General features: G+C 46.4%; 1 protein-coding gene across 9 annotated transcripts in view; it reads right to left on the bottom strand.

The window, feature by feature from the left end:
• RAP1GAP2 (RAP1 GTPase activating protein 2) overlaps positions 1 to 14,871 on the bottom strand; it is a 222,545-nt gene that overhangs the window by 27,011 nt on the left and 180,663 nt on the right. For all 9 annotated transcript variants that reach the window (XR_003147058.3, XM_025476089.3, XM_025476091.3 and 6 more), the window contains 6 exons: positions 14,411 to 14,489; positions 13,577 to 13,630; positions 10,795 to 10,878; positions 5,175 to 5,275; positions 3,048 to 3,177; positions 802 to 957 (listed from right to left, as the gene is read on the bottom strand). Coding sequence is in view for 8 of the 9 variants with exons in the window: in XM_025476089.3 (XP_025331874.1) it covers positions 802 to 957; positions 3,048 to 3,177; positions 5,175 to 5,275; positions 10,795 to 10,878; positions 13,577 to 13,630; positions 14,411 to 14,489 (604 nt within the window). In the remaining variant the exon portion in view is untranslated. The remainder of the gene's footprint in view (positions 1 to 801; positions 958 to 3,047; positions 3,178 to 5,174; positions 5,276 to 10,794; positions 10,879 to 13,576; positions 13,631 to 14,410; positions 14,490 to 14,871) is intronic.

The following is a 14,871-nucleotide window of genomic DNA, read 5'->3' as shown; positions in this document are numbered from 1 at the left end:
CCACCTCAAAGACCCTGCCTCAGTCTATCTCCCTTGGATCCCACACCCCCCAACACCACTGAGATAGGGAGAAGCTGTTGCGCAAGAGGTCAGAACTGTTTCCTACGGAGAAGAGAAAGAAAAGGCTGATGGTACCACCATCAGGAACGGGCCAGGTGAGAGCTGCTGGGGTTTTTCTGCATTAGGGAGGACACTGAGCCATTCTGGAAGACCACTTACTGATCTGGAGGCTTGGACTCAGCTGCTTGCAACCCCACCTCTGTGGGAATCTTCAAATAAAGATCTATCATTTCTTCCAGAACAGCTAAACCAGCAGGACGCACTCCAGGCCAGGGCCTACCGGGCCCCATGCCCTCCACAGTTCTCACCACCAACATTTCTTTTACATTTTTTCCCTTTGTTACCATCCTTCTTCCTCTCGCTGTCCTAGCAGTCCCCCCGCCACCCACCCCCTTCTCTTCTTTTATTGCTCTCCCCTGGCTCTGCCTAAGTCCAGCCAATGGCATCACCAGATTCCAAACAGAGGCACCAGGAGTTTCTAAATCCTTGAATCAGATGCTGCTGAACCTGGAGGCAGCCAGAAAGATGAGATGACTTCGAAGGTACCTTCCAACAAGAGTCCAGCTCCCAAATCCCAGAACTTGGGCTTTCAGAACATTGGTCACACCAACACTAGGAGCACCATCTCGGAGAATGACCTGAGGAGCCACCGAGCACTAGTGGTCCCTGACATTACTAAATCCAGAATATGTGGAGAGATGCCTGGGCCTACCACTTCCCCCACCGAATCGTTTTCCTCACCTTGTAGGACGGGGTCTCTGTGCCTGAGTTCTCGGCCTGCACAACGATGTAGGCGTGTAAGAAGTTGGAAGCAATCATATCAGGGACGAATGGTGTGTTTTCTTCTTGGAAGATGATGGCCACAATGTCATTCCCAATGTGTCTCTTTCTCTGGAGCTAAACAGAAAGCGGGCCATTGTTATAAGCCAGCTAGGAACATCCTGAAAACAGAATAGATCTATGCAGGAAATTTCTCCTAATTCTATCTTTATTCTATCCTGAAACTCTGAGACCTAGCCCTTCAAGGGAGTTTTCCTCAGGCTTTAGAAACCATCAAAAAGAAAAACATGGGGAAGACACTTAATATGTTAGGTAGAGGCTAGCAAGCACGTTACCAAGCTCTATAGCATGCAGAGCCCTGACTCAGGACTCAGGGAGAATAGTTAAAAGGTGAGGGACAGGTTTTGCCCTGGTAAAGCCAGTAATGGATCCAGAAGAGACACAAACACAGGTGAAGCTACCTGAGAACAGAAAGAAAGGCACCAGCCAGCATGTGCTAAATCAGCTGCCCCACACGAAGTGTCTGGCCCTCTGGGGGCAGAGAGGAGAGTAAAATCAGAGGCCTGGTGCTAATCTGAGAAGGCTTCCTGGAAAAGGAGATGGGAGTAGGGGGTGGGCAGAGCTTGATGGAAATGTGGATAAGCCAGATGAGCGGGCAGATGATTCTACACCAGAGGGAAGGAGAGCCACACTCAGAGAAGGAGGGCAACTTGGCTTGGCAGAGGTCACAGGAGAGAAACCCAAGCCTGATTCTGTGTCCCAAACTGGGCCAGGTGCTTTCACAGGTGATCTGGATCACCAAGCACTACCATGGTGCATCAGGACCCATGCTGTGCTGTATTCACACACAGGACTTCCAATCCTGGGGCCCTCCTGTACATGGAGCTCTGGCTGGGTGCTCACCTTCAGATTTGTTCCTTTATTAGGCACCTAAGGCATGCAGGCCCTATGTTTCACATCAGTCCTATTTCCAGAGCACTGCTATACAGATTGAGCCCCATGCTGGGTGCTTTTACACAAACTGTAAAAGTTATCCCCCTCTTCCTCCCCTTTCTTGGGAGGAGAAAATTAATATTTATTCAGTCTTTTGCAGAGAGCCAAGCCCTGTGTACTTCCCACTGAATACAAGGGAGACTGAAAGAGAGCCCCAGGCTGGGGCATAGGGCAAGGAGGCTATGAGGGATAGAGACGAAAGTGAGATGTGGGGAGAAAACCTACTTTAGATTCAAAAGGAATCCTGCTCCCATTTGTTTCTGGAACATTCAGTGGTTATTTTAGAGCCAAATCACAGTCTCATTTGCCAATTTCCTTTTTCCCTAAGAAGCCAGGCACTATGTTTACAGTATTACATCTGTGCTCCCTCCTCAGATCTCTGCTCAGAGAGGAATGGGTCAGAGTCTGGTGGAGAGCCTACCTTCCTTTCTGAGTTTCCTAGAGACTGAAACAGCACAAAGAGTGGGAGGGGGCAGATGGTGCAACAGCCAGGCCTCCGCTGCTGGTCTCAGGGCTCACAGAGAGAAGAGCCAGGCCGCCCTGGGGACACACCACTCAGAAGCAGCAAATGAGGGAGGGCAGAAAATGCTGGATGCAGAGGTCTCACCCAGGTTCCCTGCTTGTGATAAAGACCAAATTCCTGCCCACGAGCAGGTGTGGTGAGAGATGAGGCCAAGCAAACTAGAAAGGCTAGGAGGCGGGGCTATGTCTGGGGCAATGATCACTGTCGGGGGGGGGGGCCTGCCGCCTATTGCTGAGGCAGGAGAGAAGCCTGCCACCAACCAGCCACTGTACTGAGCCCTACAGTCAGAACCTTCTGTGATGCCTACAACAATCCTCTGACTCATGAGGAACATGAGGCCACAGGGTTAACCAGCTTGTCGGGGGTCACATATCCTTGAGAGCAGAGCTGGCGTCAAGCTGCTCTCTGCAAATTCCATCATGTCCCCCTCACCACCACCCTACATGAGCACTGCTGGAGCTTGAGTGTGCTCCAGCAGGGCACTTGGGCTCTGCTCCCAGCTCTGCCCCTAATCAACCGGGACACAGTCTTCTAACCACACTGAGCCACCTGGGTGAGATAACAATGGAACAGACTGGCCTCCGGATCATGAAAAGATGGAGGGGGCTGCAGCCCCTCAACTATCTGAGACCAGAAGCAGGCTTTCACCTCACACGCCCCACACACCCAAAGCCCTCCTGAGCCAGGTTACCTGCTGGGCGTCTCCCTCGGTGAACGGCAGCTTTGTGGAGACGTGAAACATGATCTCCCTGTCCCGGAATACCGTGTACACGGATTCCACCCCCGTCTGTCCGTGGGTCACGTCCAGGCCTCCTCGGAAACTGTCAGTAAAACAGGGCAAGAGCAGGAGGGAGAGACTGTGAGGAGAAATGGGCTACGTGGCGCAACCTTCCGAGGATACAAGGGCGGGAGAAGGAATGAGAAGACACGGAAGAGCCAGACACAGAGAATAATGATGTATGTGACGCAGGCAGGTCTGTGCTTCAGCACACACAAGCTCCAGAGTCCTGCCCATTAGTCTATTATTTAAGAGACAGAGGCAGGACATCCACAGGGTCAGTGGGAAGGGAAGTCACCCACCTACAATCCCAGACAAATGCTGTCCCAGGTGCCCGTGGTCTCCATGGCTGGGCATAAGCCTTTTCTCCCTGCAAGGCCATGTCTAAGTCCTCAGCCCAGAACCAGGGCAACCAGCCATCCTGTCGGGAGCATCCAGAGTCAGCCTGAACAGGTGACAAATGCTGGATTTCCACCCAGCCAGTCCCGGAAATGGAGACCCCACCAGAGCAGCACCCAACCTAGTGGTATCCAAGGAGCCCCTCTCCAGTTATATCCTCGAAGGCAGGAAAGAAAAGTACTAAGAAACTGGGTGGGCTTCCAGGAGCCACCCCTTCTTCCTTAATAGACATGTGGCTCCTGGCCATAGATCACATTCTTCAGCAGGGGGAGGAGGTTGCAGGTTCCTTTAAGAAAATGAAATAAAGCAGACCATGGATGTCAGTCCCCACATATGCTGTAATACAAACCAGAAAATGTGCTCAGGCGGGCATGGCGGGAAGTTCACTGGGCCAGGGGTCAGGCAATCCAGGAGACCTTGGGCACGTGACTTAATCTGCCTAGGCCCCAGTATCCCTTCAATAAAGGGCTAGAAGCCCATGATCTCTGGGGTCTTCCTGGTTTGAAGAGGCTTTATTTCATCTATTCTAAGGCACACCTTTTCTCACATCTTAACATCTCTGAAATCAGGATGCACCTCAGAGTCGATGGAAGGTGGCATAGGAAAAACAGTAATGCAAGGATCACTGTGCTCACTCCACATGGGGCACCAGCACGGCTGCTTTGCATGTGTGATCTACATTATTCTCTTAACAACTTGGCAGCATCAGAAGTATTTCTCCCTCCCTTTTACAGCTGAGGAAACTGGGGCTTTCAGAGGTGAAGTCACCGTTCAAAATCATGGAGCCAGTAAGTGGTGGAGGTGGGATTTGTAGCCATGTGTGATTGACTCCAGATGGCAGTGGTGACCTTGTTGGGGGAGGAAGACAGAGGAAGAGGTGGGTAAAGAAGAGAAATAGAAGGGAAGAGAGTGGAGGAAGAAAGTAATCACTGAGCACCTACTATCCCCCCAGGCCCAGAGCTGGGTGCTTTCGCACGTGATAGGAGATCCTGCTAATCTGGATGCTGTAGAGGGGGATTCTCGGAGCTCAGCTGTGAGCCAGCCATGAAGACCAGAGCAGGCTGGCCAGGTCTGAAGGCCCTGCTCAAATGCTACCTTTGTCGAGGAAAAGCACAGGCCATAGTTTTCCAAGCTATAGCCCCAATATTCTTTCTTTCCACTTAGAGAACCAGAGACTACTACATAGATTCCTGCCAGAGGGGGGAAAAAAGATTCCTGCCAGGGAGATTACTATATTTCTGTCAACTCTTAATTACCCATTCTTTTTGGGTATTACCCAAAATGGGCCACTTCCCCCCAAACTGCACAGGGTCCTCCTTCCTGAAGGCCTGGCAGGTGAGTGACAGAGGAAGGAGGATTCATTTCACTCTTGGTCTGAGTCAAACCTGGGATGGAGCAGTTTCATCATGCATCAGATGGCCAAATCAGTGCTGTTCGCATAACCTGCCATTCTGGATCATCCCCCATCTCACCTGCTTCCTTAAGAATGCATTTAGATGTGGATCCCTTGCTGAAAAATCCCATGTGTCTTGTGTGTTTTTTTTACCTCTCACATATGCCTGACACTCAGCTGCTCCCCAGATCCCTTACTCCGGGCTTTCATCAATGAGGCTGGAGTCATCTCTCTTTGTTGATACCCACCCTTTGAAGTCCTGCAGTGTGATCGTGTCTCCCAACAGGTCTAAGAACTCCTTGAAAGCTGGGCTCTCCTCATTGTTCCCAAACAGCTCTTCCTCCAGGGTCTGAAAGAGAAACAGAACCAGGGGTAAGAATTAGAAAAGCCTTCTTGATGCCAATGGAAGGAATATGGTTGACCAGCTACCTGATCATTTCCTTCCTTTTTCCCCACCCCTCAGCACATTTGTGAGCCAGTGTCTCTGGTTGACTGAAGAAGAACAAAAAGAAGCTCACTCAGCAGAGCTGGAATTTCAGGGCTAGTTAATGAGGACTTTCTATCTCAACAAAGCCTGCTGGTCAGTACAAAAGACAAAGCTGAAGCAAGAGTTCTTAGACTTGATACCAAAAACCAATCCATAAGTGAAAAATTAGTTGGACTTCTGACAAAGGACTAGTATCTAGAATATATAAAGAACTCCCAAACTCAGTAGTAATCAAAATTATAATGAGATACCACTTCACACCCCTGGGGCGGCTATAATCAAAAAGAAAGACAAGAACTGATAGTAAGGAGCACGTGGGTGGCTCAGTCGGTTGAGCATGTGACTCTTCATTTCAGCTCAGGTCATGATCTCAGGGTCCTGGGATAGAACACCGCTCAGTGGAGAGTCTACTTAAGGATTTCTCTCCCTCTGCCCCTCCCCCCACTTGCTCACGCTCTCTCTCACTCTCTTAAAAAAAAATACATCTTTAAAAAAAAAGAACTGATGGTGAGGATACAGAAAAGTCAGAAGCCTCATACACTGCTGGTGAGAATGTAAAATGGTGCTGTCTCTTTGGAAAACAGTCTGGCAGTTCTTCAAAAGGCTAAGCATAGAGTTACCATATGGCCCAGCAATTCCACTCCTAAGAATATATCCAAGAAAAATGAAAACATAAGTCCACAAAAAAACTTGCACATGAATGTTAATAGCAGCATTATTCATAACAGCCCAAAAGTGGAAACACCAGAATGTCCATCAACTGAAAAGTGGATAAACGAGATGTGGTATGTCCATACAATATATAATTCTGCCATCAGAAGAATGTAGGCCTGACTGAACCTTGAAAACATGCTAAGCAAAAGAAACTAGACATAGAAGACCACATATTATGATTGCATTTATATGAAGTATCCAGAACAGCCAAATCTGTACAGACAGAAAGTAGATTTGTGATGACAGGAGCTGGAGATAATGGTGACAGAGTGACTGCTAATGGGTATGGAGTTTCTTTTGAGATTGATGAAAATTTTCTGGAGTTAAGATCGTGGTGATGGTTTCATAGCTCTGTGAATATACTTCAAACCACTGAACTGCACACTTTATTGAGATATAATTCTCAACCTGTTATGAGTAGTATTATATGTGAGTTACACCTCAATAAAGCTGTTATAAAAAGTTTTTGAACAATTTAAAAAAAAAATTAGAAAATGGTCAAGAGAGTCAGTGGAACATGTGACTCTTGATCTCAGGGTTGTAAGTTTGAGTCCTATATTGGGTATAGAAATTACTTAAAAAATAAAATCTTAAAAAGAAGAAAGAGAAAATGGTTAAAGGCTATAAGCAGTCATTCCACCCAAAGAGATATATACAGATGGCAAATAAGCACGTGAAAAGATGTTCAACATCATGAGCCACCATTAGAAAAATGCAAATTAAAACCATACTGCAAAAAATTAAAATTAAAAATAAAACCATACTGAGACATTACCACACATCTATCACAATGGTTAAAATTAAAAAATAGTAACAACACCAAATGCTGGTAAGGATGTAGAAGAAATGGATTACATATACATTGTTGGTAGGAATGCAAAATGGAACAACCACTCTAAAAAACAGTTCAGCAGCTTTTTACAAAACTGAACATGTAATCACCATATAACCCAGCATATGCTCCTCGGCATTTACCCCAGAGAAATGAAAACTTATGTTCACACAAAAACCTATATACAAATGTTCATAACAGCTTTATTCATAATAGCCCCAAACTAGAAACCATCCAGATATCCCTCAAAGGGTAACTACTAAAACAGATATTTATACCATGGAATACTACACAGCCATGAAAATAAATGAATCCTACTGATATACTTAAGAAGTTGGTTGAACCTCCCTGAATGGGGAAAAGAGCCAATACCCAAAGGTTATAAAGTATATGATTCCATTTATTAAATGACAGAATTTTAAAAAGTGGAGACTACATTAGTGATTGCCAGGACTCAGGGACTGGAGGTATAAGGGATGATAGAGGCAAGAGGAAAGGCTGGCACAGTTATGGAAGGGCCACACAAGGGATTCTTGTCTTGGTGGACATCTTCTGTATTTTGACTATGAAGTTTACACATGTAATAAAATTATATACAATAAAACACACACACACACACACACACAGTCACATGTGAAACTGGGAAAGTCTGAATAAGATCTGAGGACTATATCAGTGTCAATCAATATCCTGGCTGTAATACTGCACTATAGTTTTATAAGACATTACCTTTGAGGAAAATTGGGTAAAGAGTACACAAGACCTCTCTGTATTACTTCTTATAACTGCATGCCAATCTACAAATACCTAGAAATTAAAAGTCTAATAATTAAAAAAAAAAGTAGAAAGCAAAGCTGGAAACAGTAGTAAACTCTACACTTATGACAAGCTTGAAACACTGTGGGGCCTTGTCCAATCTGCAGGCTCTGCCCACTGTGGCAGGACCAGCAAACAGTGATGACTACAGACATCCACAGATGGCACTCAGCAGCTGCATATGACACAGGACATACCCCAGTATACACAATCACTTCAAGGAGAAAGTCTTTAATAGGTGACTCTCTAGTATCTTCCCAATACCTGCCTTATAACAAAAAGAGCAGATCCCAGGTTCTATGCCTTCAACAGGGAACAGAATCTAGCTAGACTTCAACAACTTTACCCTTTTTTATAGTATTACTGTTTAGAATTACCTGCATTTCATGTAAGGGATACTAACTTTCTAATTAGAGTAGTGATACAAAATTTCCTTTAAACAATGAAAACTTTTTAAAGAAAATGTTAGGTGGTTAATAATAGTATAGATGTGATAAAAAGTAACAGAGGCATATGGTAGAAAATACGATCTTGGATGTCATTTGTGACTGACTGAAGTTTAGGAGACACAGCTCCCTAGCAGGGGTCAGCAAATTATGGCCCATGGGCCATATCCAGCCTGCTGCTTTATAAATAAAGTTTTACTGGAACACAGCCAAGACAATTCATTTAGTTTTGTCTTTGGCTGCTTTTGCACTCCAAAGACAGGCTTGGGTAGTTACAACAGAGACTGTATGGCTCATGACATCTAAAATATTAACTATCCAGCCCTTTACAGAAAGTGTGCTGATTCCTAATGTATAGCGTGCCACAAAGGCATGACAACTCTGGCCCACCAGGCTGTTTACCCCAGGTCATGAGGCTAGAGTGTGGGAGAACAGCTGCTTCTGGGTAATGTGCATCTTCCACTGGGAAACAAATTCAGCTTACTCACTGGGGTGTGCCTCTCTCTAGGATTTACACCCAGCCAGGTATTAGCCTGGCTTGCCTTTATTTTTACACTGGCCACGAGTTTGACCACACACTCAGGAAGGGAGTCTTAATCATCACTGTAACCCCTGCAGTGTTGACCACACACTCAGGAAGGGAGTCTTAATCATCACTGTAACCCCTGCAGTGTTTAGCACAGTGCCTGAGAAACAGGAGAATTAGATGGGACTTACTTATATCCTAAGAACAGCACAGAGCTTTCATGTAACAAATGTTCATATTAATTGCCCCATGGCTGAGTGAAGTCAATCAGAGAAGGACAAACAGTGTATGTTCTCATTCATTTGGGGAATATAAATAATAGTAAAAGGGAATATAAGGGAAGGGAGAAGAAATGTGTGGGAAATATCAGAAAGGGAGACAGAACATAAAGACTCCTAACTCTAGGAAACGAACTAGGGGTGGTGGAAGGGGAGGAGGGCAGGGGGTGGGGGTGAGTGGGTGACGGGCACTGAGGGGGACACTTGACGGGATGAGCACTGGGTGTTATTCTGTATGTTGGTAAATTGAACACCAATAAAAAATTAATTTATTAAAAAAAATTGCCCCATGGATATAAGTTTGCAAAACAACAACTTTTTAAGAAGTTTAAAAAAAAAAAAAATACTTATCTCCCTGTGTACCTCCACCCTGGCTCAGTAGCATTAGGTAAATAAACAATACATAGACCTCTTCTCAGAGATGGATGGTTAACGTTCAGTAATTATAATTTTGCTGGAACACTGGATTGTAATCACCTTATGAGATCTGCTATGGTAAATTTCACAAGCAAAAACTTTAATTAGGAGGGTTATATTAGCAGAGCTGTACAAAATAAATATGCAATATATAAAAATAATTAGAGCAGCTACCTGAATAATCTCCCTTCAATTACAAGATTCATCTGTGTTAGCCTCTCAGCTCCTAAACTCTTCACTTAATTAGAATGTTTTTAAGCAAACACATGTCTCCTGTGGTCTAATAATTTCAGACAAGGAAGTCAGCTATCATCTAGCCAAGAAACACACCATCATGCAAAAAAAAAAAAAAAAACCCACAGATAATATTGAAAGATATTATCAATCTACCATAAAAGCATCAAACTTTATCCATTAATTCACACAGCAAAAAGTTATGAGTATATTTCTATAAAACCACCATGCTAGGCTCTTGGTTGATACCAAGATGAAATTGGTGTGAACCATTCTACTTGAAGAAACATGGGTGTGTTTAGCAAACCACTTTTCAGGATGTTAATAAATGTCCATAGTAGGCAAGATAGGAAGTTTGTGGTCAAATAAGTAGGGGAAACATTGAGTTCAACATAATTATATGAGCTCTTTACCTTAGGTTCTCAGAGCTTTTAAAATGTTCTCACACAACCGCCCCCACCCAGAGTCATTTGTTCACAGAGTACCTACTAGACTAGTGTCTCATGGAACACACTTTGAGAAACATTATTCTGACCAACTAACCCCAAAGCAGCGTATAAGTGCTACAAGAGACAGGAGAGTGAGCAGTAGCATACTGATAAATTTTTTAACAGCCAGCTTTCCAAAGAGGAAAAACAGAAGCCCTGGGTTGCAAATTTCCATGGTGTAAATACTTCCACCATGGCTGATTTCAAGCAACCAGCATGACACTGCTGAACTCAGAGCTGGGAAGAGATGCATGCAATGCTCCAGCAATCTAAGGAAGTTCTGGGAGAAAAAGCTAATTCCCAGCTGGGAGGAGGGCAGGCTAGGAGAAAGCAGTTTGTGCTAACCCATTCCCTCTACTCAGTCTGATTTTTCTTGCAACAACAGCCCATAGTTAAATATAAGCTGAGGTGGCCAGGAAGAATTAGAATTAACTCTATGAAAAACTACATTGCTGTTTAAAGGATCTGCAGGCCGTCTTGTGAGGAGTAGTCCACTTTGAAGACTGTCACCTCCAGCCTAATTCATGTGTGAAATGTGATGGTTGTGTTCACATATTGAGGGAGGCGAAGAGGGAGTCCCCAGTGAGAGACCACAGGGCTCGGTGACCAGTATGGATTCGTGGCACTTACCTGCCTTGCTTTTTGATAAATAACCCCAAATTTGAATGTGTTGTTGACATCGTGCTCATCATAGGACACAATCATTTGTGAGGCCTGGAAAAATGTGGAGAGAAAAAAAAATCAGATTATTAACTTCAGAGACAAATGAGGAAGGAAATGGAAGGGAAAACAGCCACTCTGGTGGAGAATATGTCCCCCCGGTGTAAGACCTCCACACATGTGCAGGGAGGCAAAGAGTGAAGCCAGAGATCTCAGCTAGTTCCCGACCTGGGCTCCCCCATGGTGGCTACATCTCTGGATCACCATTCCATTCCCATCCAGATATGCCAGCCATGGCCTGGGCACACAGGGAGTCCAGCAGGACTAAAGGAATGGACTTATCCCAGTGCTTTATCTGTGATGTAAAAAGTGAAGGACTGGGGCACCTGGGTGGCTCAGTGGTTGAGCATCTGCCTTTGGCTCAGGTTGTGATTTGGGGTCCAGGGATCGAGTCCTGCATCAGGCTCCTTGATGGGGGCCTGCTTCTCCCTCTGCCTATGTCTCTGCCTCTCTTTGTGTCTCTTGTGAATAAATAAAATATTTTTCAAAATAAATAAATTAAAACAAAATAAAAAGTGAAGGACCCCAAAACTGGGCAGGGAGGAGGACATTGGCTCTAATTACACCTCTGATCAGCTGTATGATTTTGAGCAAGGCACTGCTCATACCGACTTCAATCCCCCTTTATCCGCAAAGTAAGACGTCTCTAAGGAGGAACATACTGCCCTAAAACAATATATAAGGAGGGGGGGGAAAGAAGAATCCTGACCATTGATTCTGTTTAGTTTTCTATTGTGCCTCAGTGTTGGTGTCCAGTGCTCAGAAACACTAGACTCTGTATCTTGAACCTGTTGCTTTTACCTAGATAGCTTTGAGTGTACCACTTTACTTCTCTGGGCCTCAGTTTTTCTCATCCATTAAATGGAAATGTGTGGGTGTGAAGATTCAGTAAGACCAGGCACATAAAGTGCTGAACACAGAGCAGCTACTGCCATCATCATCACCATCTATATAACTCTCCAAAAATATCAGAGCCAAGCCAGCTTGTTAGGAAAGAGGAGACTTGGTTGTTATTGGGATAGTCTCTGCAGTAAAAAGGAGGGATCTGACCATGTGTTACACAATAGGAAGAACAAACAAGGCATGACTGATTGGTCAGAATATGTGACCCAGGAGAGGCTCTCAGCTGCCCAAGGAAATGGACGCTTCTCAGCTCCCCGCCCCCCAATGAATAGCACTGCTGCCCAGCCCCAAAGGGAGACCCCACACCCACATGGAACGGTGAGAGGTGCAGAGCAGCTGCTATGCCAGCGAAGAGGCATCCAGCCATGGAGACCTTCCAAAGAACATTCCAAACTCTGTGAATTTTAAAAACACAAACACACATACACACACACACACACACACCTCAGCCAGATTAACACCCCAGCCGGACTAAGCAGTCCTCCAAATATAGAAAACATGAAAATACAGCTGCTCTTCCACTATTACCAGAGCCGGAGTCTTTCCAAGTTACACAGAGAACTGTGCAAATGAGCGTCACTGGGTTCTCTCAGTGCATAGGATCTGATGACAAAAACTGCCAAATTTGTAGTCAAGTTAGGCCTTTATGATGGGGTTTTCATGTTTGGTTAAACCTCACTAATTCAGCTTTAATTACAAAGGGAAGGGCAGCCTTCCTGAATGAAAGCCTATTACTGGTGAGTGCCTACAGATGCTCAGAGGGCGTCTCAGAGAAGGGCTCTGGCACATTCTCTGTACAGGAGAGGACCCTGCCATCAGCTTAGCCACCGCACATGAATAAACAGTGTCAAGCACAATCATCAACATCCAAGGCATTTGTTCCAGGGGCTTCTGGATGTCTCAGCCAGGGCAGGGCTCCCTTCTCCACCAACCATTTCACCTCACTGTCCCTAAGCTGCCAGAAGTAGGATGCAGGGAACAGACTGAACCAGCCCCAGCAGGCCTCCGCTGCCACAGTGCTGGAACTCAGTGCAAGCTCAGAAGCGCAGCTCTGCTTCCACTCTGGTCTCTCTAGGCCCTGCAGGCTCATGAAGAGACAGTCTGTGTGCACTGGCTCTCTTCCTGTGGCAAATTTAAAGCAATTCACTGTGCGTGAGTGATTTAAGTCCTGTCACACCATAATTGTTCTTGAGTGGGTTTGTTGGTTTGTTTTGTTATTATTGCTCCTCTGCCCACCCACACTCCCACACCATGACTGGGGTCAGGTTCAGGCCAATCCTAAGGAAACCAGTAACAGAGAACCAATCCGTTTATTAACTAGGCCTGTGCAGGGGCTCGTCAGACCTCAGAGCTGCAGTAACCCTGGCCATGGGGAGCCATGATCTGGCCTTTTATTTCTCAGTGGGGTTCCGCCATCTGCCCCCCTTGCACCTCCACGATGACAGACCAGATCTGCACTAACTCCCCAGCTACCGGTAGAATAACTCTCCACCCTAGGCTGACATACTCAGGGAAGTATGACCAGAGCAAAGGGGAGAAGGCACAACACTGCAACCCTGTTACCCCCACAACAGATGGGAACCAGTTCAGGTGGGCCTCTACCCAGGCATGGCCAAGGATAGGCTCCCAGTGGACCAATCTGCAAAGGGAGGGTGGGAGACACAGAGGTTTATTGGGGGCCCCACAAAACCCCACCAAGATGCAGAGAACATCACACAGAGCCCCCAAGTATACAAATCCATGCCAAGCTAGAGAGCCCTGGGTAAGGGGATGAGGTGAAGGTCCTCACCTTGGGATACAGAACAGGGTTGAATTTCAGCCCCACAGCATCATCACAGAAAGCCTAAGCAGGAAGAGAGAGACAAATAGTTCAGGGGCTATTTCCACTGGAAACATCGGGCTCCCCTGCCCACCAGAAGAAAGAGCCCAAGAGGGCAGGACTTGTAGGGTCAGAGGCCTAGGGCTGAATCATGGCTTTGCTGCTCACTAACAAGTGACCAGGAAAGTTAACTAATCTTCCTAGGGCTTACTGATAAAATGAGGCCACAGAAGGCATTAGGCACAATTCTGCTTGGCATTCCCACTCCCAACATGTGGGGCCAACCCAACCAACCATCCTTCTCCCCCACAACTTGGCTAACTCAGGTCTCAAGTTCCCAGTGCCCCAGAGCAGTGACACGGGCTGATGGACACCAGCTGATGGACAGTTCCTCATTCAAGGGGGGGGTCCTCTGTCTGGGCCAACAGCCTGGCCATCCTCCAGCCCATGTCTCCTCTGCTGTGCAGGCTCCCTAGCCACCCCACCTCTGCCTCCTCTCAAGTCCTATAGCACTCTCCATAGCCAGCCCTGTCTTTCCATTTCTCTGGTCCCCTGAACCAGCTATGAACTTGAGGGTAGAGACCACGAGCGGCCTCAGCTGTGAGGATGAGATGGGGAGGTCATAGGAAAGACGAGGACATCTTCCAGTAGTCCTCCTCCACCCCATCCACACAGTCAAGGGCCAAAGAGTACAGTGGCCTTCCCCCCTCCAAGGGCAGAGCCCTCTCAGAACAAGCCTGTTACCCCCACCCTAGCCCCAGGCTAAAAAGAGGAAGGCACCTTATCACAGGGGTTGGTTCTTACCTTTGCAATCTGAGGGACGCTGGGCAATTTGCTCAGTCCAGCCAAGGGGATCCGCTCGTGCACTGTCTTCACTTTGGACCTGTGCACATGAATGAGGGTGAGTAAAGGGCATCCACGAGAAAGGGAGTCCATTAGGAAAGGGGCTGAGATCATGCCAGACCACAAGGCACACTCGCTTCGTGTCTTCCGGAGTCAGATCTGCCATCTTTCACCCAACCCGTGAGTTGGGCATGACACTCAAAAGGTGGGAAAGTGGAATCTTGCAATGATCCCGGAGGAGGAAGATAGGTAAGAACCTGCCTGGTAGAGACGTCTGCAACTGAAATGTGGGACAGGCGGAGAGTCACCCTCAAATTCACCATGACTTTCTGGGTTGTTGTGGGGTGGTTTTTGTGTGTTCTCCCAAAGAACTGGGCACAGCTTCTGGAGAGATGTGTATTCTTACATGCAATTATGCCTTT

The sequence above is a fragment of the Canis lupus genome, chromosome 9, assembly GCF_003254725.2.
Source record: "Canis lupus dingo isolate Sandy chromosome 9, ASM325472v2, whole genome shotgun sequence".
NCBI lineage: Eukaryota > Metazoa > Chordata > Mammalia > Carnivora > Canidae > Canis > Canis lupus.
The sequence above is the reverse complement of the archived record's forward strand: the minus strand, read 5'-3'. Positions and strand labels throughout refer to the sequence as shown.